At 42.8% G+C, this 23,518-nt stretch overlaps 1 protein-coding gene across 1 annotated transcript in view; it reads right to left on the bottom strand.

Annotated features, from left to right (window-relative positions):
* Positions 1-23,518, bottom strand: part of LOC101979993 (IQCJ-SCHIP1 readthrough transcript protein) — a 658,776-nt gene that overhangs the window by 493,341 nt on the left and 141,917 nt on the right. Inside the window, exon 4 of the mRNA XM_005344086.3 lies at positions 16,586-16,721. Coding sequence (XP_005344143.1) covers positions 16,586-16,721 — 136 coding nt within the window. The remainder of the gene's footprint in view (positions 1-16,585; positions 16,722-23,518) is intronic.

Here is a 23,518-nt window from a genome sequence, read left to right as displayed (position 1 = left end):
CAGTGCTGTGTAGTCCTTGGCACTGAATGATTCTCCCTAACTCCTTACACTCTGATACATGAATGTTACACCACTATTCTCAAATCTAAGGAAGTTTGTGTTTTAGGCATAAATATGGGCTCCTAAGAATTGAAAATGAACTCCATCCAAATGGAGGAAGCCATTTGGAACCAACTTCTTTGGACCAGGCGAGTTTTCCTGCCTTCTCTCTTCCAAAATCATTAAAGCGAAGTTCCAAAAGGGTGAACATCTCTGCGCTACATTTTAATTAGCCCATTCTGTGCTTGAGTTGCCAAGGGCAACACTTGAAAAAGCCTAAAACATTCCTGAGACTGCTGGTAGGGTCCACATGACCACGCGGAAGCCACCCAGCCATAAACAGCCCATGGGGCACAGGGAACTTCCCTGACACATGAATGTGTGAATGGCTGCTTCCCCAGCCCTACCCTACTGGCACAAGACAGAGGTGCTATGCCAAGTGTGACAGTGGGTGCCGGCAACGATTTACAGCGTGTCATTTTCCTGTGACTGCTGGTGGGCGCTGGAAGATGGCCTGGCACAGTTCACCCCTCACAAATGCTGAATGCCATCCCTTAGGGACAGGACCATCAGGAACCCAGAAAAAAAAACACAGCTTTTAGCTGCTTGGTGATGAAAATTGAAGGCAAGATTCCAAAAACCCTCAAAGTTAATGTCAAATTGACAAAGTGCCAATAACCTCTCTGGCACTAAATTTTCACTCTTTCTTCCCCTCCCTTCAGGTTAACAGCTTGTGGATATAATAAAGTGATAATGCCACCCTGTGTTCCAAATATCTCGAAGCACTATCTCGTTAAGCCTGGTGTCCCTTTGAGACTAACGGGAATGAAGACGACTTACTCATTCTACAGAAGAAATAACCCCCACAGGAGATGGGTCAGATGTCTGGGCAATGGTCAAAGAGACTTATCACACATGTCAGAGGTTTGAATGAAGTTCTCAAACAAGGCCAAGTGTTGTAGAAAAAGATCTGCAAAGCTCAGCCAGCATTAAGAAGGAGCAGAGCAGGACTCGCAAGGGGTGTTAGATGGATTAGGGTAATCAGCTGGTGAATGTGATCAAAACTCCTGGGAGAGGCAAAGAGGCAGTGTCTTAGGCAAAGCAATAAAGCAGTTTGGGCATATGGCCAACTGGGATGGGTGAAAACCAGTGTGGGCCATCACAAGATTTAATGAGGCAGCAGGGGACTCTTGTAGGCCCAGGCACGGTAGTGGTGTGTGTGTGTGTGGTGTCTGAGTTCCCCTTTCTTATGGCTATAAAGCCTATTATGGAAGTTATTCTTTGGAAGGGGACTCTAGCCCCTAACTACAGTAGCATCTGCCTCTTCCTGCATTTTTAGCAATCTAACGCAGGTGATGGGTTGTTGGGTGAGCTCAAAATCCTTAATCCAAATGAAGCATCTCTCAGTGGAGCAAGTAACAATTCAGAATACCATGGCCTTTGTGTCCAATGTACTTCAACAATATTGTCCCTTGCCTGGGGTTCTGGACAATCAAATTCTTTTAGTTCCCATTTAATTGGTAATGCTAACTCTCCAGACTTCCCACCAATTGGTGTCTTTTTAATGCATCACCTTATGTCTGAAACTAACCCCTGGCAGCTTCCATGGTTTTAGACTGGAAGATGTAGACCCAAAGCAGAGCTCAAGGTGTGGAAGAAAATATCGCGTGCTCTACAGTTCCTTGTCTTTTCTTGTTGGTCTGGAAATGAATTAATTTCTGAAATCTTCCAGGCAGTTAGGTGTGCCATGTGGTCTGGGTTCAGTCAGAGGTGCCGTGGGTGCAGTGGTGTGTGCTCTTCTCAAAGAGGCTCGTGAAGGTCTTTCACGTGTGCCATTCTTCCTTCTGTGTCATCTCTTCTGGTTTTCTGGATGCCACTTCTGGTTTTCACAGCATGTTATCTCTGATAGCCTCGTTCTAGAGATGGCAGAGCTCATGACATTCTGAGCTTTCTGAACAAGTGTAGGCAGAAAGGCTGAGCCACTGGCTGGCTCATCAATCCAGTGCGAACGTCTAATGAAGAAATAAACCTCTGGGTCGGGGAGATGGTTCCGCAGACAGAAACATTAGCTACACAAGACTGATGACCTGAGTTCCATCTCCCAAACCCAAGGAAAAAGATGAATGTGGAGTGTTCGTCTGTAATCCCGCTGTTTAGAAACGGCGAGATGGGTAGAGGAGACAGGAGAGCTGACCAGAAGCTCACAAGCCAGCGATGCAGATGTGGGAGTCCAGCGGTGAAAACAAGAGAGACCCTGCCTCAGCAAGATGGAGGGGCAGAATTGACCCCCAGAAGTTATCCTCTGGCCTCCACGAGAATAAGGGCATGTGCAGACCTCTCTCCACCTTTCCCTCCCCCTTTCTCTGCCCCCCGCATACATTAGTTAGTAGTTTTAAAAGGAGACAAATTTCTTTTATATCTGAACTTTTACACCTATTGTGTTCTATTTGTTGTGAATGAGCCCAAAATAATTATATTTCCCCATATATTTAAAGATAAACACACAGAGATTCACATTCAAAGCAAAGCTGACAGCGTTGAGCTTCTGAATTGGTAGCACACAGCTTCAGAATTCCTCCAATAATAAAAAAGAAGTGCTGACAGCTGGGACTCTCAGGGTCTACAGATTGGGTGGACGCAGGTACAGAAGCACAGTGGTCCACTGGAGGTTACAAGGCTTGAAGTGCAACCACAGAGATGGTTAGAGATCAATAGTTCTGTCTGTCTTTTCCATACATCACATCATCATCATACTACTGTGGTGATGTAATAACAAAGATATAGGTTGTATTTCTGGCTCATTTGTTCCCTTTTATTCCATTGTTTTCTTTGTCTAACAGCTCCAAGTCATGTGTCTTACTCTACTTCCTAGATGTTTCTTAACTCCTGGGGTTTAGTTTCATTTTAGCTTATTTTTCAGTCTACTGCTTCTTTCTCGTCATTCTTAAATGATTGGTTTCTTGGAGGGCTCAGGAATGGCCAGTTAATCATGTTAGTCCTTAGACTGATAGAGTGGTCTGAGTATATAACCAATAAACTGATGAAGGTTTGTTTTTTATTTTTATTTATTTATTTATTATTCATTCATTTAGTCTCTCTCTCTCTCTCTCTCTGTGTGTGTGTGTGTGTGTGTGTGTGTGTGTGTGTGTCTGTGTAGGCCAGAAGAGAGAAATCAGGTTTCCTGTGGCTGAAGTTATAGTAGTTGTGAGCTCCCCAAGATGGGGTGCAAGGCACCAAACGAGGTCCTCTGAAAGAGCAGCAAGAACTCTTTAACTTCTGAGCCGTCTCACGAGTCCTTTCTATTTCTAATGAAAAAACATTACATCTTTGCCTCCCTTCTTTGTTCAAATTTGAGAAGACCTTAGGGATTATTTAGTCCAACACATGTGCATGTGTACACAGATATATGAGCATGAACACGTATGTGATTGCATGGGCACACTTGTACACACGTAATGTACATGAGAGACTTGACTCCAGATCACTCAGTTCCTTACTTAACACTTCTTTGGTAAGACTACTTAACTAACCAAAACTATCCTCAATTAGAGTTACGATTCCATTCACAAAGACATGAAATAATCAAAGTAAATTTAGGTACGGTGCCTGTATTGACATTTCTAGTAATCCCAACACAAATGAAACATGGACAAAAGTGGTGTGGCTTTCTCTAAGGCACTGAAGTTTTATGTCCTTGTTGGATTACTCTCAAATCATTTCACTCAACCAATCTTTGACCACTTTGAAAGTCAAAGTGATCCACCACGGAGAGCCAACACGCTTGTTTAACCAACTGCAGTCTCGTCGATTCCAATGCACCCGAAACAAATCTAGTGGAGAAGCATTTTTCCCTGCCACTCTGGTGAGAAAAACTCCAGAGATGAAGACTCTGAGAGGCATCCTGGCCATGACTGGAGCAGATGTCACTGTAGAGTGCTGGAATCTGAATGACTATCGCAGGAAATATGTTCTTAGAGGAGCCAGGCTGTGCATGGCAGCGTATTGAATGAGGAAGTACAGATGAGATGATGCAAGAACCCTCCAAGTAAGATGAGACTTCAAAGCATGTGATAATGTCATCTGGTAAGAAGGGCATGGTATGTGTGGGGTCCCATGACACGCTCTAGCTACATGGGTTTCAGCTTGTGTGTTCTGTATTTTGGCTAGGTTTTTTTTTTTTTTGGCTTTGTTTTGATTTGGTTTTGTTTGTTTGCTTGTTTGTTTTATAAGAGAGAACCAGGTTTGCTTACAGGATCTAGGATGTAAAATCCAAATAATTAAAATGAGAAAATTATAGTACCTAGACTTAAGACTCATTTTTAATCTTTTAGCAGCATAGATGACCTCCATGGAAAGTCCCTAAGTTCTTTTGGGTTCAACTCTCTGAAATAGTTCAGATGACTCCATTATTTCTAATAATGATTAATATAAATCTTAAATTTTTATTATATATATTTTAGATAGGTCTAGAATGTAAGATGGAATTAGAATGTTTCCTATGTGTATAACTGCAAAAGTGAAAGACCAACATTAAAATACAGAAGCCAAGACAAAACTCATTGGAGAACCTGCAACTGAAATATTCCAAGTTCAAAATTCTTAAAAATATAAGATTTGAGTTATAGTATCATGTCATGTAATAACATTATTTAATGCACAAATTGTTTGAAATAGTTATATTGTCTTCAAATTATAGACATAAAGTATATATAAGAAAAATTAACTGTATGCTTAGAATTGAGTCTGAAATTCAAAATCTGTGATGCTAGGCATTTCAGATAATGGGTACTCAGCATGTGAGAGCTAAGTGAATCTATGCTGATGTGTAAATTCTGACCTATTCTTTGGGAATTTGAGTTCTGCCCTTAGGGCCCTGACCTCCATTGACATCCAGTGCTATTCATACTGGCAGAAACCTTTTAAAGTAAGTCTAGAAATCACCCAGGACAAAACAACATCCCAATTTAAATAACCCCAGAGCTCCAATACCCCTCTAAACAGCTACTTCCTTTCACCACCATTTACTCTCAAGATCTTCCTGTGAGGAGGACTCTACCATGACTTAACTGGAGAGGTCAATTCTGGAAGAAATTTCAGTGAAGACTGATGTAACAGGAAGAACCATTTCTACCCTGTAAGAACCATTTCTAAGTCAACTTCTCCAAAGCCTTAAAAGCGTTAAAAAAAAAAAAAAACAAAACAATCAGTGAAAACATACCTATTATCCCCTTCGGTGCCAGCATCCCTACAAAGGGTTTTTGCTACAGTGATTTTGTTAAGCAGATACATCCCCCATTTTTTTGCAGCCAAAGGTTATAGAGCTTTGCCAGGGTGCATGGACCATAAAACTATGAGCATATTTTTACATTGGCAAGAGAAACAAAATGTCAGTCAACTAAATTTAAGATGGTTCACACACATCTGCTACCAACAGAATGCTGTAAAAGGAAAAAGAAAAATAGAGAAGTGGGGATAACTCACAGTCTAAATAGCCCTGAATCTTCTCTATTGTCTGGGTGATTTGTACTCTTTCAACAATGATTGAAAGGCTATCAGAACAGCGGCTAACATCTGTTGGTGGTGTGTCATGTAGCAACAATTTCTAGTTAAGCAAATACATAAACAACCATATCTCAAAATGTCTAAGCTAGGTAGCTGTGGTTATAAATACATCACTGAAATATTTTCCAAAGAGGAACAAATGTAAAATGTTACGCTCCTGGCAATATCATCCTGTCTCATGTCCTTGAGAGACTGAGATGGAGAAAAAGATTGACAGATAACAGATCTCTGAATCCAGCATGCCTCACATGCCCAGTTTTAGAATATATGGAAGGTGCTGGTTATGGCATGAACCCCACATTGTGTATTATTGAAGGACGCCCTCACCACCCGAGGCTTGTCCAAGGTCCACCTCCCTGGGGAGTAGGGATAGCACATGAGAGAGGGGAAACTTAAGCTTGAAGTTACACAGTATGCTTCCTATGGAAAAACTCACAGATAAAAATCCATGCGGAATCATAAAATCAAAGGCAACAAAGCCAGATGATAAATTTGCCTTTCACACATTTCAAAAGTCTTAGTTCTTTGAAATATTGAGATAAACTTAGGAAAACACTCGTGTATCCACTGGGCAATGCTGACAAAATATAGGCCACAATATCACCTTAATACAAAGTTAAGTCACATCTTTTAAAATTACACATTCCATACACTGTCAAGAATAAGTACCGTTTATCGAAAAGTCAAGTGCCAAGTTACTGAAGAGCTAAGACTAACAGCAATTCACCTGAAAATTATGAATAATAGAAAGAAATGTCTAAACGAGTTTGAGGTTCTCAAATATAAAACCTGTCAAGATAGCAAGTCTTATATGACAATAACGTTAAAAGAGCTTCATTAGGCTTTAAAGCAAAAGGTTCAGCGTAAATGTCTGGAACTCTGTTTAACTGGCCTGTAGAAAGATAATTCTTAAGACATATTTATATCCTCTATGTTCTATTAGACAACTCTGAATATCTTCTGGGTAGTAAATCAAAGTGCCTTCTCCATTGGTTATGTGAGATCACACTATACAATTATCTCAAGGACATCAAGGAAGTGGACTAAAGAATTATTTTGGGAAATAAACTTGTTTTTGTAATTTTTTATTTAAACAGTTAAGTTGGAAAATTTTGGAACTAAATAAATATTTCTAATGTTGCTGAAATAACAACTTCAGCAGCCCATGTCTAAGCATTGACTAAAAAAGCTGCTTCTAACTTCTACCAGTGTTCACTGTGTACCTGTGATGAACTGTGTACATTAATGCCAGTGTGTTAAGTCACTGAGCATTCCCCGTGTGTTTCGGCAATAACACAGATAAGAGCTCTTTCAGAAACAAAACTCTGATCTATGGTGAAAGAGTTTAACTGCTCTTCGAAATAATGACAAACCAGAAACCACTTTCCAGAACCTTCTGCTCACAAGGGCAATAAACTGCACACTTAAAACTGTTTGTGTATGTTTATAAAATGCTATTTCCAAGACAACTTTTGTCTAATTTCAGTGTAATTAATTGATGTTGGATGTTTTTATGTCTTTACATTCTCAAAATTCAAGGTACAGACATTTACATATCAAAGACACAAATTAAAACATTCTTTAAAGTAGCATCATTAAATAGCGGCTCTCAGCCTGTGGGGTCATGACCCTCATCAAAACCGTATTGACAAAACTATTTACATTACGACTCATAACAGCAGAAAAATAACAACTCTGAAGTAGCCACGAAACTAATTTTATGATTGGTGCTCAGCACATTAGCTACTGTATTAAAGGGTGTGGGCATTAGGAAGGTTGCGCACTACCTAAAATAATGTGTAAGTGGTTGTTTCTAAACTTAAAAACCTCTCTTGCCTTAAATGGCCTCATCTTTATAGCGTCTGTTTGAGTCACTTGCTTGGACTTTGGGGGTTACCTGTTCCCATATGTCTAGAATAGGGTGAATACTTAATAGATGATTGGATACGGAAAACTTACTCTGTCAGGTGGCTTGTCTGGGTCACCGTCCCACGCAGCCCCTAAGCGCTGCTCAGAACTCTCCATGGTGCTGAACTGTTACCCTGGTCCATATGAGAAGGAAGAGGCGCTCAGGGACCCTGGCTTGGAAAAGCATCCATAGAAGGCCACTTTGTTAGCGATAAAGTTACCTGGCAAGGTCCCACAGCCCTGATGCAGGGGAAGTGATCCTCCCCTCTCGTTAGCAACCCAGGCAGCTCAAAGCAGATTTTGGAGCAAAAATCTTCAAAACAAAGAAAAGAGTACGTCCCCTGAGAGACGCAGCTGGCTGGTTTTCGTCTGCGTTCTTCTAACTGGGGGGAAATAAACACATAGACAACCAGACGGCTCAGAGAGCAGAGGACTCCAGACAAACTCTTGATCTTTATGACGAAAACAAGCCCCCGTTAATCCAAAGCAGCTGATTCACTTCATCTACATTAGTTTAAAAAATGGAAATAAAGCGGAGAATTCCACAAGGCTCCATACGCACTGTGCACACAGCCTCCCCTCTAGCCCCGGCTTCTGTCTGCTGAGGCTTCTCACAGCAGAGCAGACTCGTCTGTCTCTCACAGAGTGTCTCTTCCTGAGGCTGGAGTGCATAAAGACCACATGACACCCAATGATGTCATTTTGAAAGCGGGTCACAGTTACGGCCCTATGTAGATGAAGTCCTTCTATTAAGTATTTAGCATAATGATTTTCTTGAAAATCTATTTGCAGCAAATAACTTGGTCTTCTATCAATATGCTTAACCCTATCAAGCCGGTGCCTCCAAGAGAAAATCAATTCACAGCTCACACGTGCGGCAGCCTCTGGGTGAGTGAGGATTAGCTTCGGGTTCTGCCGTAGGAGATGAGTAATTAAAATTAACTCTCAAAGAACCTGGTGATGAAGCCCCTTTTCCCTTCCCCAGGAGCTGTAGCAGAAATGGGAGGATTTCTTCAGATACAGAATCGACTTTGAAAATAACTCAGAATTTTTAGCTTGTTAAAAACTGTAGTCGTTTCCAAGTCAGACCACGATGAATGCAAAATAAAAGTTAAAGCCACTTTCTCTGATTCCTAACACTACTTTTTGTAATGAACTAGAACATCTCAGAAGCATTAAAAACTTGCTTTTTCTGAAAGGGTTTGATTTTTTTTCAAAAGTTGGTAGAGAACTTTAACTGCTTTGTAGACGTTTTAAATTGAGAATGAAGAAATAATTGAAATGTTATCTATACTATGATCAATGTTTTATAAACCAGTAGTATTTAGGTAACATATAGGCATAGTTTTAAAGGGTTTATGAGAAGAAAGCCTATTTTTATTCTGAGTAGCTTCTTCTCTTCTACTTCTATTTAGTTACATATCCTAATTAAAGATTTTCAGTATAGTTGACAAACCTGCCACTCAGTAGATTATAAAAGGGTGGGGAGCATGCGCGTGGGGGGAAAGGAAAAGAGAGGGGAGAGGGAGAACTAAAGCAGAGGGAATGAAGGTGGACTTGGTCAAAACACATTAAAGGCATGCATAAAATTATCAATGAAAGAGTTGTCGCAGAAGTTTCATTGACACAACACTGAAATGGTTAATATACTACATTGTATATAAACACATAAAAATAAAAACAAATGAAAAAGAAAAGTGCTATGTATCATGTTGCCTGGACTGTGTGGATTTCCTTCCTCCAGTTTCAGGTTCCCCAAAGGAACCCACTTCCTAAAAGCCCAGGGCCACTGATCTCTCTCCCTTACTCCTCTGCAAAGAGCTAGAAGGAGTTACCTAGGCTGAAGGATTAGCCAGAGGAACCAGAGCCTCTATGGTCCAGATTTGCCTCATGCTCAGGACTCCCTTGGCCTTGCTTGTGCAGGAGGCTCGTGGCTTCCAGTGCTGCCTGCGGCTGCTAACATTTCTGATTCTAGACTCTAGTAGAAGGAAGCTCAGTGTGGCCTCTGTCTGAGATATAGCCATGTTTCAGTTTTTGTGAGAAATAAATCTTAGATTTGGATCTCCCTCTGCCTACCTCTCTCATCTCCCAGGAAGAAGTTTCTAAATAGGGAAGGAGAAAAGAGCTATATGCTAACTTTTGAAAACCACCTTCCAACCACATCTCTCTGTTCGCCAGACTTGATGTGTATACATGCTACAAGCCAGGTAATGTAAGAAATTTTGCATGCAAACTAAATAAATAAAATGCCCATTTGTATAATATAGCTCTATAACATTGGCTTATAAACGGGATGCCAAAGTCTTAACTAGAAGTATTATACATACTCTGTTCAACTCATATAAACTTGATTATTGAGCCATTTGTAAATGCCAATGCATGGAATTTTTCTTAACCTTGCTCCAGCTGAGCTCCATGGATCAATTGTCTGACAATATAAAATTAATGTTGCTTATGTGCAAATTTGAGTATCTCCCTTAAGCTACCAGTTTGTTACAGGAACTGCCAACCATGCATAGGGAATTGTAGGGATCCTGCAAGGACACAGGTTGTAAGGTTTGCTTGATTTAATGGTGATTGCTGTGTCCCAGTGTCTAGTGCCGTGGTCTAGCACACAATAGGCACTCAGAGAGCTACAGGAAGAGTGAGGTCAATTAACAAGTTGGATCTAATCTTGCCCAGTACCTGTGGAAGCAAAAAAGAGGGCATTCGATCCCCTGACGTCACAGATAGTTGAGAGCTACTATGTAGGAACTAATACTCAAACCCAGGTCCTTTGGAAGGGCAGCCAGTGCGTTTAAATGCTGAGTCACCTCCAGGTCCTTTGGAAGGGCAGCCAGTGCATTTAAATGCTGAGTCACCTCCAGGTCCTTTGGAAGGGCAGCCAGTGTGCTTAAATGCCGAATCACCTCTCCAACCTCATGTCATTTTACCATTTATTTCAATTAAAATATAATTGCATCCTTTTTTCCTTCCTCTCTTTCTTCAAATTCCTCCCAAGTCTCCTCCTGTACCCTGTCAAATCCCTGGCCTCTTTTTCCTTAATTATTCTTGGTATGTGTTGGGGTATGGTTGTGTAGGTGTTTATGTTCATAATTATACAAATGCAACTTGCTAGGTCAGTTTGGTGTTGCTTGTATTATATGACTTCAGGGATGACCAAGAGGAGTTGGGTAACCAGGTCAAGGCTCATCCCTAGGGAAGACTAATTCTCCCCTTTTTAGCTGTTGTTACTTGGCTGTAGTTCTTTAATTAGAGCCCCATGAGAATTTCCCCTTGCACGTTAGCATGCCAATTAATGTCTTTATTGCTTAGGTCCTGCCTAGGCAGCCATGTTGTTGTGGTATCGTGGGTGAAGCCTCCTTGTTGTAAAACTAGGAGACACAAAGAGCAGATTTCCTGGTCCTCTGACTCTTATAATGTCCCCTCCCCCCAAGTTCTTCCACAATGTTACCTGAGCCTCAAGGTTTTATAAACCCCTAAACCAAAACAACTTGCTCATTTTCAAACACTGCCAGGGGGGAAAATATCCTCAAACAATGAAGTTAAGGAATATTAGAGAAAGGAACCTGTATTATCAGTGAACACTGAAAGACTTAAGATGGAAATGTGTGAAGACACTTTTATACAAAAACATCTTTTACACGCTGTCATTCATGGTTATATATTATTAAAATAATTTCTGAAACTGCAAATGTACTTTCAACGACTCAGATTTAACGAGAATTGCATCTGCTCCTGTGTAACTAGCAAGAATGCTTCCTTTGTTTCATAATGGTTCTTCATTCCCTGCGCTATGTGAGGGTCGGAGACAAAAGGTGGAAGATGGAATTTGGGTCCTGGAACAGTAAGACTCAAGGGATCTACATCCATACAGGCTGGGTACAAGCCTGTAACTTATCCCTGACCTGGAAAATTTAGGCTATTAAATTATTAAGCAACGCAAGGTTTGCAGTCTGTGCAATCACAACACTTGAGATTGTACCGGAAAGGGGCACTGCAAAGCCTCTTTAAGTGCCAAGTGTGCCCTCCCCCTGAGTGGGCACACCATGATTTTCAACCCCTTTAGTCACCAGATTCCTCCTGGTGTATTTAAAGTTGGATATTAGAGATACAAAATGAGCAATAAGAGGGTGATATGAGACAGGCTGTGGATCTGACTTCAGAGGCATCACTGGCCTTTAGAATATTTGGAAAGTTTTGATGGCTCTAATGGCCACCAATCAGTGAATGTCTAGACACTCTTGCTAAAAACTAGGGCCACTAAAACAACACCAGAAATCAAACTGGCTGCCAGCCCTTTTCTCTAGGCTGACTAAGGCTGACTAGAACGATCAGGTGGTCCAGACCTCTGTTCTTGAACTTGCTCAGAACTATAATCCTCCACCTTGGGACTGCAGTGACCCCTCAGGGCTGGGCTTCCACAGCTAAGGGAATGGATTCCTGAGGACAAGAGTCTTCATAGTCCTCTGGAAGGAGAAGAATAATCTGCCATGCCCTTACTGTGTGTGAAATATAATCTCTCAGGAGATGCCTGCTCATGCTAACACAGACACTCAAATCCTGTTTCATTCCCAGAAATTGAAAGTCTTTGGTAAGACTAACACTAAAATATATGCTTAATTATGTACTCTTTCTATTATGTAGATCACATGTGTGTGTACACGTGCACATTTAAATGTAATGTAAATTCACCCACTTATGTTCCCTCTAGGACAAGTTGGTTCTGATAGATTCATTTGGAGAATCTCAAACAGGTCCTGGGCCCAATCAGTAGCAAATCACAAACTCCCTTTCTGTAGTGTGTAAGTTTTCTGCAGTGTTATGAGAAAAATGCATTGAATATTACCAAGAACAGATTCAACCAAACATGTCTTTGAGAGCCCGGGGACCCAGGCTCCATGCTGAGACTTACAGATGGCATGCCATTTAATCTTCATAGCAATACCAATCCATCTGTGAGGTGGGTGTTACTTCCAGTTGCAGATGAAGAAGTACCGCTCAAGAGATGTCTTGGACTCAGGGAAACAGTGGGTGAACCGCAGAAAGATAATAGAAGACCCAACAAGAAGAAGTAGGCATGGTTTGAAGGTCAGGAGGTATTTTGGTGACAAAGTCAAGCCAAATGGTACAAAACCACCTCCTAACCACCTCGGAGGGCTTTCTGAGTTTGCAGGAATACATGCTAGTGATGCTACACAGGTTACCAGTCTCAGAGACTGTATTCTATTAATCAAATAACAAATTATTCAGAGCTGAGAACTAAGTGCGTTTTAACACTAATAAAAACGACATGGTGTAACCTCTGCTGTTTTTGCAAATTAGTGCATGTTTTTGAGGCCGAAACGTTAACTCTTTCTCACTTGGACACCTACAATTTCCATTTCCCAATGGCAGTTCCTATTCAAGTTTCTTATTTCTCAAACAAAACTTCCCAGTTACCACATGATACACTACAGTCTGAAGACACTTAATATGCAAATTGCCCACATAACTTAATATTATCCTCCCTCCTGTTGCTCTTTAATTTGGCGTCGAACAGCTGAGGTTTGAGATTTTAATCAAAGAGCATGGAATAAGGCAATTTATAAAATCAGATGGACTTTTTTCCGCCAATTGTTTCACTCACTGTTTAGAGCTATCAAATTGGAGGGTCGTCTTACAAATGCGTTAGCTGATTGCTACCCCTCCAGCTTGACCGTGCCTAAATGCGGGCTTGCTTTCAAGTGTTAGGAAATGATGGGAGAAGCGGAGCCTGCGAGCTCCAGCCCAATGCATAATCCAAGGACGGCTACTTATGTTTTAAGTCTCATTTTCATCGTCTGTGAAATGGAAATTAATGATTGTGCCTCCTTCACATGGTCCTCGAGAGGACTGGATGAGGAACCCACGGAAAGCGTTAGCCAAGGGCTCAGCACACAAGTCTTCAGCTCTTCTTAAGCTGAAGCTGGGAGCCTGTGCGTATGTGGCTGCTGTTCTGTATTTTAAAGCAGATGTATTCTGAGAACTATATTACCTGCTACATATTGCCAAAATAATGAACAGAAGTACTCAGAAATGCCATTCTTTCGTCAGGGGGCAGATTCAATCGGATCACGGAGCTGGTTTCACGTGAACCGCCCATACCTGGGACAGGCAGCTGGGACAGTCAGTAACTGCAGCTGTGACAATGTAGGGGTGGGGTATAACTGATCTGGCTCAGGAGACAAGACAGGCAGTTAGTTGACCAGGCTCAGGAAAACCGAGAATGGTCTAGGCAGTAATAGGTTCAGCAAAATGGAAGAGAAGAAGCACCTATCAGGCCCAGGAAATTCTCCAATAGTATTTCACTTTGGCTGAGGACTTGAGGAAGTAAAGACCACACAATTATAATACGCTTGGCTGCATGCGACCTGATTGCTTGAAGCACCAAATTCAGAATGATATTTGCTGAACCTCCTATCTTTAAGACAGCCTTAGACCAGGCAATGGTAGCCCACGCCTTTAATCCCAGCACTCAGGAGGTAGAGGCAGGCAGATATTTCTGAGTTTGAGGCCAGCCTGGTCTACAAAGTGAGTTCCAGGACAGCCAGGACTATTACGCAGAAAAACCTTGCTCCACCCCCCCCCCCAAAAGCCTTAGTCCTTGTTTGACCAGGGACCATCCTATGCCTTGCATAAACTTGCACCCCACTCACAGTGAGCAGGAAACCAAACCTCCCAGTGACCTTCCTGAGGATGTTGGGGCAGCGTGTCTGGCAGGTGACTCCAAGTAAATCAAAATCAGTTTCTACTTTGTTCCCATGTGAGTGGCAAAGCCCCCAGAAGATATAAAGATACTGTTCCTGTTAGGGAACCTGTCAGTGTGATAATCATGGAAGTGAGGAGAATATTTATCCATCTATACTCATTTCAAGCCAGTAAGCATGGATTTTTTTTTAATGCCTTGTAGGGCTAGGGATGTAGTTCAGTACTTTCAGAGCCCACGTAGGCTTGATGCTCAGCACTGAAGGAGTTCAATGAAGTCTTGGATGTTTGCCTTCCTGGCAGCCTGGAGGCTTGGAAGCAGTTCAAATCGAGCATTGTTTATGTCTTATATTCTGTATGTATCTTTCGCGTCTTATTTTTGTACAGTTGGTGTCAGATGACTGCCATTACTAATCCGGAAGTCACTGTTATAATCAATAACCTCTATCAGAATCTAGCAGTCTCTGTTTGCTTTCTGATAGCAGAGGACAATAATGATTTTTTTAAAAACTTGTTTGACTATTATTTTTTAGATGTCTAGACATTTCTTTGTCCCTCAACTCAGAGAACTAAAAGATGACATTTGATCGACACCCCTTATGAAAAACTCAACTGATAGCAAACATCTAGACAAGGCAAAGCTCCGGGGAACTCACAGGCTATGCTGGTTTAAAGAACTCAACGCCATGAGCAGACACAAAAAAAGAGGAAGACCCACAGGTACGGACAAACCAGCGTTTACTTACAGAACACTTGAGGTGCAAAGGTTAAACACTGAATCGGTGAAAAATGTAGGGCTAAGATATGATCTAAGCTTTCAACAACTCCAAAAGGCTAAAGAACACATACAAGCAGTGGGTTGCCAGACTCAATCTAATTGTCCTGAATTGGGAGCTTTAGAGCAGTGAGTGATTCTCAACCTTCCTGACGCTGTAACACTTAATACACTTCCTCATGTTGTGGTGATTCCACCCCAAACCAAAGAACAAATGTTTTTGTTGCTACTTCATTACTGTTATTTTGCTACTGTCATGAATTGTAATGTAAATAATTTTGGAGGGGGGGAGGGTCCGCAGGTTTAGCAGGCAAATCTGAACCCCTAATCCACGGATAAAAATGGTTTCTGAAATCGAGTTTCCGTCCTTCATACAAAAATCTTTAAATCATTTAATTGCATTTTCTATTGGCATTCACAGCAAAGGCATCCGAAGGACTCAAGTTTCACTTTCTCTTTTTCTCATAAATCAAGAGCACTGCCCAACTTGGAGACGCAGCATTTCCCAACGTGGTTCACAGGCGCCCTCTAGTGGTCAGGATACCAGTGAGAGCGACAGGTTTCTCCAAAGATCCTGATCTGGGGCCAGATGGAAACAGATCTTCCCCTTCTACTTCAACAGCTGTAAAGCCAGCTTATTCTTTCTTTTAAAAAACTCATACCCACACAAAACCATCAGATAACATGCCAAGTCATGCCATCTTCTGAAAACATTTCCAAGAAAGTAACCTTTGCCTGATCTCATTAAAATACTGGGGGGAAAAAACCCCACAGGCCAGCAAAGTAGATAAGGGGAAAAAAAATAAAGAAAATAACATTCTTTACATAATCACCTCTTCCCAACTTTTTATCATTTCATTGATTGCTTATAACTAGACGATCATAATGGCGAAACTCACTGATCTCCAGTTTGCCCGTGCCTCGTTTAGCGCTTTTAAAACACAGACTTAGAGCAGACGCGGTCACTCCAAAACCTTATGCCCTAACCGAGAGTTCATAACTGGTGGTTAGCCAGCCAATTTCAGAGTACAAAACCATGCTTCCCTTTCAATCAGCATCACTTAAAACTCTGGACTTCTCTCATCTCCTCCTGGAGAGCTGTGCTCCTTCACTGTCTGTCCTGCACCTACGCAGGTACAGGTTTCCCGGAGCCCGGTTTGGAAGGGGCACATGGTACCCATTTAGTCATGCGCATACTCAACCCCAATCAGCCTATTTCAGTCTAGGATCGCCTTCAACATTTCAAGCCAGCCGAGCATCGCACAGGCACATACCGGAGCCAACACACCATAAGAAGAGCAGGGAGGGTAGGCAGTGCCCACCTCAGTGACAGAGAAACGCGATCTCACAAAATCTGTGGACATGGTCAAGTTCATTCTGGGCCCACGAATCTTGTCTTAGTTCAAAGATGTCAAGAGCCTCACTGTGGGTTTCCTTGTGGTACAGACACCACCCCCACCCCCATCACAAACCACCTCAAGATCTTTTCTTGGAATAAGAGCCGGCGGGGGGGGGGGGGCGCGGGCATCCATATGCGGCGCAAGCCAGTCCAAGCAAGCTGGCAGAGACACTCACCGGTGTGCTGCTGTCGGAGAAGGTGTTCATGCTGACAGAGCTGCTCAGCTTGTCTGAAGAGACAGAGGGTGGGGACGGGCTCCTCTTCTCCAGGGGGTCTTGCCTCTGCAAGTACTCTCGCCATGCTCGCTGGATGCTGCGGAGAAACCCGGCAATATGTCACTGCCAGTCATCACCCACAGACTCAGAAGGGCACGGAGGCGGGGACTGGTTTTAGAGATGGAGAAACTCTAAGATAAATTGTGCTTCAAGAAAGAACACTTGGGCTTTAGCTGCGTTTTTTGGCCGGATCTTAAAAACACTAACCACAGCAAAACCAACCAGACTGTCTTCCTCAGACTTGACTAGGCTAACTCAGCCTGAAAAAGTCAATTAAGTCAAAGGTCGGAGGGGGGGGGAGAGGGAGGAGCATCAGTCAAAGTCAAAGTAGTTTGGGCATTAAATGGGCTTGGATTTAGGGTACAACAAATATTTCAATTTCCCATCTTTGAGAAAAGCGAATAGTTGAGGATGATACGTTGGTTCCTCACTGCATGACTTCAGAGGGTCCACCCGATGCCAGTGCTCTGCTCTGGGCATAGACCACAGAGCACACTTCTGGGACTGTGCTCACCTAGACCTCAAGGTGGCATTCACAACACTGGGCAGGAGGCCTGCACGGCCAGATGCCGTGGTCTGGTGGCCCTGACATGGGGACAAGTCCCCAAAAACATTGCAGTCATTTACTTGACACACTGTGGGTTGACACAGGTAATAAAGACTCTCTGAGTGTCCTGTGCTATTGAAGGCACGAAAGTAACAGGTCCTTAGGTGGCTTTTTACTATTTCACTTTAGGGAGTTTATTATTTTTAACCTGGGGCTAATGTCAGAAAAAACAAACAAATGAAAGACCGTCCTGAAAAATAGGCACCTGTCCTGTTTCTGAGCAAAAGTTAAGGAATTTTTCGTGGACCACCAGCTCCACACTCAGACAGTGAAATGTCCCAATTTGTGGGTCATCAGGGAAGGTGCTGGAACTTTTCCTAGGCATTTGGACGTGCATACCAGCTGCCAGGACTCGGTTTTCTAACGTGATGAGTTAGTATCTGTCACTGCCTCTGCTAGACGCCTAGATGTACCAGGTCTTCTACTCTCTCCCACGTGAGCTGGGTCATTAAAGTTATTGACCTATGAACAAACTCGTACCTCTTCCTCAGGCTGAATTGAATACCATCAATTCTCAATAGCCGGTGGATAGAAGGAACACAAAATGCCATCATATTATTGGACTGCACTGTTTTCCTAATTAATTGAGGTTTTATGAGTTATAATATTCAAGGAAAAGTCCAGAAGGAACCATGAAAGCAATGCCTTGGTCTCAGAGGCCTGACTTGAGCTGTGGAACTTAAGAACAGGGGCTCATGCCTGGAGGTCAGATTACTCTTCTGGGACCTGTTTTTCTAGGTTCCTTGTGGTTTGTGTAGAATTCTAAAGTGAGAGTTTTAACGGCTGTGGTGGTTTGAGTAAAAAATGGCCCTGATAGGCCTATATATTTGAATTCCTGGTCACCAGGAACTGTCAGTGTTACTAGGTGTGGTGGCTTTGTTGGAGGAAGCATGAAACTGGGGGTGGGCTTCGAGGTTTTGAATGCTCAAGCTAGGCTCAATCTTCTCTCTCTCTCTCTCCCCCCCACTCTCTCTCTCTTTTGCTTTCTTTCTTTCTCTCTCCCCTTTGTGCCTGCTGATCCAGATGTAGAATCTCTCAGCACCATGTCCGCCTGCACACCTCCATGCTTCCCGCCATGGTGACTGGTGTTGGGGTCCGCTTGTTCATTCCCAGCTGCCCAGACCTGAAATAATCACTCAGAAACCATATTATTTGTAATAGTGTTTAGCCAATAGCTCAAGCATATTTCTGGCTTACTCTTGTATCTTAAAATAACCCATTTCTATTATTTTATATTTTACCACAAAGCTCATGGCCTACCGGCAAGGTTCCAGCTGGCAACTTGTGTCTTTCTCCTCTGGCAGCTCTTTGGCTTCTCTGACTCTCCCTGCTCCTTCTATATGTGTCATTCAGCCTGGCTTTACTCTGTTAGGCCGTTAGCCGAATGCAGCTTCCATATTAACCAATAAAAGCAACACATAGACAGAAGGACTTCCCACAACAGATGACAATGGACTAAACCCCTGAACCTGTAGGCCAGCTCAAACAAAATGCTTTCTTTTATAAGAGTTGCTGTGGTCACAGTGTCTCTTCGCAGCCATAAAACCCTAACTAAGACAAGGGTCCATCATAAACAGTTCAGCCCCCTAAAGCAAGCTCTGACTCTGCTATGAGTGATAATTGCTCTCTGTTTTATTGCTCGCTGCTTGAACAGAATGCACCCTGGCTGATTTTTCCTCAGCTTTAAGGTTTTAAGCAGAATTTTAAAGACCCACAAGTGGCTGGTCACCTCACAGCTTCTTTGGGGACAGTCTTCATTAGAGAGCTAAAAACTTTTGGAAACCATCAGTGAGTCATGAGATCTGATGTTATGGAGGTTCCTCCAGGGCTTAGCAGATACTTTAGGGGCACTTTGGATAAACACTGACCACTAATGTCTCAAAAGACATTCCATGTAAAAGAAGTGAAAAGTTAAATAACATTTATGATCCATATAATATCCAAGAGTTTATAAGGATTCCAAAGAATCCTTCCCTAGCCTTTGTTTTAAAAAACAAAGAAGCAAATACCAAGGGGAAAAAAAAAAACTGCCTTGACCATTCAAAGGTGTAATTTGAAGGGATGCTGCACTTTGGCATGTTGAACACCAGGGGGCGGTGTAACTCTTTAGCGACCCAAACAGTGTTGGCTAAACTCAAAGTGAGGGCTTTGCAAAGGTGAACTTGGTAAAGCATCCCCTTTCCTTAGTTTTGCGGAATCCAGAGGATGACATTTTAATTTTCTGTAAGTTGGAGGTTAAGAAAGGAGGATTCATTTCTTCTAAGTGGATAGACAGCTTCTTTCATTGATAAATTCTGCAACAATGTCTAATGCCTTTTAAATTGTACAAAAATATATTTACTATTTTAAAATATGTTTTAGAACATCTCTATGCCCTCTTAATCCCGTAATACATTTTGTATCATTTTTGAACACCTAAAGTATAGCCATTGTGGACATACACAGAAATGATTCTATGTAGATGAAAGCATATTACCCTATTATTCTTGATCTCAATAATTGTAAAGACTGCATTGCAGATTGGATGATGCCTTCTTTCAGAGGTTTAGAATAGCAAGCCATTTATGTCACATTAGCCTACTGTACTAAATTATGACATTATTATATTTTAATGGTGCAGTCACGATATCAGTAGTCTCTGGGCCCGAGAAAAGTGTTTTTAGCCAACACTATTAATACTTCTACCATGCCCTTCAAATATTAAAGTGCTTAAATATCGAGTCTTGTTAGTACCGTCTTCAACTGCTGGGGAGGGGATAAAAAGAGAACGTAGAAGCTGCTCAGCCATTCATGCTAGCTCTACCATAATTCCAACTTGCAAATCTCTCTTATGGATGCAGCATACAGACTACCTTGACCTTTTTATTTTTAAAAATAAACTATGCAATCAATATAATGCTTTTAAAAACTGGTTGAAATAAGGGCGTATATCTTGTTCAGTCCAACATCTTGAAGTATAAGCATCATTCGTAATAGAAGCTGAACATTTTTTGAGGTCATTTTTTGGGGGGGGGGCTCTCAGTTCTTCTGTCTCTTTCCTCGGGCTGTTTGCTGCTTCTGATCTAAGTCTGTTTATTTATGTCTATCTTGCAGCAGGGGGATGACAGTGGGTACCACCCTCATTGCTACCAAATATGGCAGGAGAGAGAAGAAGAGAGGGTTTCCATAGGAGGACTGAGATGCTCAGAGAAGGTTTGGAGAGCTCTGGGATTTGAACTCGGTCCTAGAGGGTGGATCAGATTGAAGGGGGGACAGAGATGGCAAAAAAGACATGGAAAAGAGGATGGCTATCAGGCGGAAGGCCCAGGGAAGGTGGTGAAGCTAGCAGGCTAGCGGTTCCCTCAAAGGTTACGATTTAGACGGCCTAGGTCTTAATTCTGTAACACTCTTCATGAGAAAGACAGAGATCTTCTGAAATGAGAGCCAGGAGTCCAGCACAGAGGAGAGCTTCCCCAACATGGCATCAAACACTGAAAGCACAGCCTATCAGACTGTGGGTCTCTTTCCCAGCAAGTCCAGTTTCCTCCACAAGACTAAATTCCCCCGAGCAATGACCTCCCACATATATGTATCACTGTCTAGGGAGTTCCGGGATAATGGTGAGTAGTGATGAACAAGTGTGTTTTTTCTAACATCGTGTCCTAGAAATAGCTCAGAGAAAAAGCTCTACCTCACAAGGAAGTGTGTTGAGCATGATAGATGCTCCTGACTGGCCTGACTTCTCATTAGCTGTGGCCTTAAGCAAAATGCTAAACAGTCTGGCCTACATCTTGCCCTTCCACAACAGGAACATGCAATAATGCATTCTGAAGAACTCTTTCAAGAGGGCAGCTGATGACACATACAGATGGTTGAGCTCCACCCTTGACACACAGAGCAGGCCCTGGTAAGCCAGCATTATTGCTTCAGAAAACAAAAGACGCAGCAAAGGCTTTCAGGTGATGTGTAAACCCCACATCCCCGTGCTCCTCTGGGCCCCCAAAGGATCCACAATTTCTTTTGGAGGACCAGGTGGATGTATAAATACATTTAGAAAAGACAGATTTGGATAGGAAAGCTAGAATAGTCTGAATATTTTTCTCTGCTGTTCTCCCAGAAAACCATTATGATCCTGTTAGGGGCAGAGCACCAAGGAGGACAGAGACTGCCAGGGTCCCAATGTTTCACGGGAGGTGAGAACTGGGCTGGGATTTGAATTCAAAGCTTGTGCTCTCAACTGCCCTTTTCACAAAACTTCTACATACTGTGCTTTTGGCTGCAGCCGTGTTTCGGTTGCTGTGATAAAACACTGACCAAAAGCAACTTTGGGAGGATGGGGTTTCTTTCAGCACATGGGTCCGTCATCGAGAGAAGCCAGAATAGAAACTCAGGGCCTGAACCTGGAGGCAAGAACTGAAGCAGAGAACATGGAGAATACCACTTGCGAGCTTGCTTCTCTTGACTTCTCATATCACTTAAGACTGTCCGCCAAGGTATGGCACCACCTACCATCAGCTGGGTCATGGTGAACTCTGACATCAGTCATTAACCAAGAAAATGCTTCCCCAAATGCCCACAGGCCACTCAATGAAGGTGATTCCTCAATTGAGGGTCTCTCTTCCCAGGTGACTCTGGCTTGTGTCAAGCTGATATAAACTAACTAGCATAAGAAAGCCGAGATTGTGCTTCAGTAATGAGATTTAATGTCTTTTTTTAAAAATGAAATAGTCTCACAAATTCTGAAATCTCAACAGGGATTTTTTCCCCCTTGCAACTTGTCGAATACATTTTCAAATAAAAAGTGATTAATGTTCAATATAACAATATGTCGTTCTATCATAAAATATTATCAAAGCATAGATAGTGGTTTAAATTGGAAGGAATTTTTTGATATTCACCTACAGCCTGTAAACTGTGGCCCAGACATGAAGGATGACTCTTGGGGGTCTGAGGGGTCCTCCTTTTGCTACTCACTCATTGCTCACTTTCGTGACCAACCCGTTCTAGCCTCCACTCAGGGAAGGCTCAGCCGGACTCCTCGGGATGTGCTGGCATCCCTCATCTGATGAATTCACTTAGCTGTCTGATGGAGGTTTGATCTCTCCTGGTGTGTGGGGAACCTGCCCTTCACTGCCCCCAAATGCCTTCCATGAATCCTGTGTGGTCCTGATTATTTTCCTCTTGACATCGATCAGCCAAGTCTAAAACTTAGAATGACCTCTTAACAGCTGTGTGAGGTAGGTAATGTCCTTTGTTGACACTTTAATCTCTTTCTCTCTCTCTCTCCCTTCCTCCTTTTCTCCTGCTCTCCCTCTCTCCTTCCCTTCCTCTCTCTTTCCCTCCCTCCCTTTCTTCTCCCTCTCACTGGGTCACTTATTGAGGCCTCCACTTCCTTCTTCTGACTTTGCCCTACCAAATGCCTGGTTTGGCCCTTCTTTCAAATGCTTTCTTTTTCGCAAGGTCTAGAGTTTGAGAAGCCAACAGAAGGGATCTTGCCCTGCTCCACAGTCCATGCTGGGGTTCACACTCACACAGGACAAGCTGCCCACACTGAGACAAATTCTCCTCTTGCTTGTCTTTGTGATCTGAGTGTCTCTCTGCCTTTGCGGTTCAGGGCTCCCCGTCAGTCGGTTGTATCCTGCCCTGGAGCCTACAGTATGTCTTCATCAGGTAGGAGGGGTACGTCCCCAGATGATTGTGTGAGAAAAAGACCCCTCCTCTTCTCTTTCATCTGGAGAAGGGAGATGTTTACATTGTCACTACCAAAAGAGGTCAGGAGCCCTAAGACAAAGCCTGTGACTTTAGAGGTGACTCTAAGAGCTCAGACAAAGGCCCTTGTATTAGTTCTCCCTGAACACCTGTCCCTTGGAAAGCAAGGACGGCCATGCATACACACACCCTCCCCTGTAAGGATGCCACGGTTTGTGAGGAAGGTTGTCACAAAAGATATGCTTAGAAGAACAAGAAACACAGTGGATGAGCAGGTAAAAATCTGCTTTGTGAGGGCTCCTGGGGGGCCTGTGGTCCCATTCTCCAAGATCCCAAGCCTTGGAGCCACTTTAAAGGAGACAGCTGCCTAGAAGCCAGAGTGCTCACCATTGGCAGGAAACCCAGGGGTTTAGCACAGGGGAGGTAGAACAGCCTGCAGTAGAAAGGAGAACAGGAAGGAGCAGGGAAGGGAGGGAGGTGGGAATAGAGGAGGTGAAGGTATAGTCAATAGGAAGTGCACTCTGTGTGTTTGTCTGTCT

Source organism: Microtus ochrogaster, chromosome 1 (assembly GCF_000317375.1).
Source record: "Microtus ochrogaster isolate Prairie Vole_2 chromosome 1, MicOch1.0, whole genome shotgun sequence".
NCBI lineage: Eukaryota > Metazoa > Chordata > Mammalia > Rodentia > Cricetidae > Microtus > Microtus ochrogaster.
The sequence above is the reverse complement of the archived record's forward strand: the minus strand, read 5'-3'. Positions and strand labels throughout refer to the sequence as shown.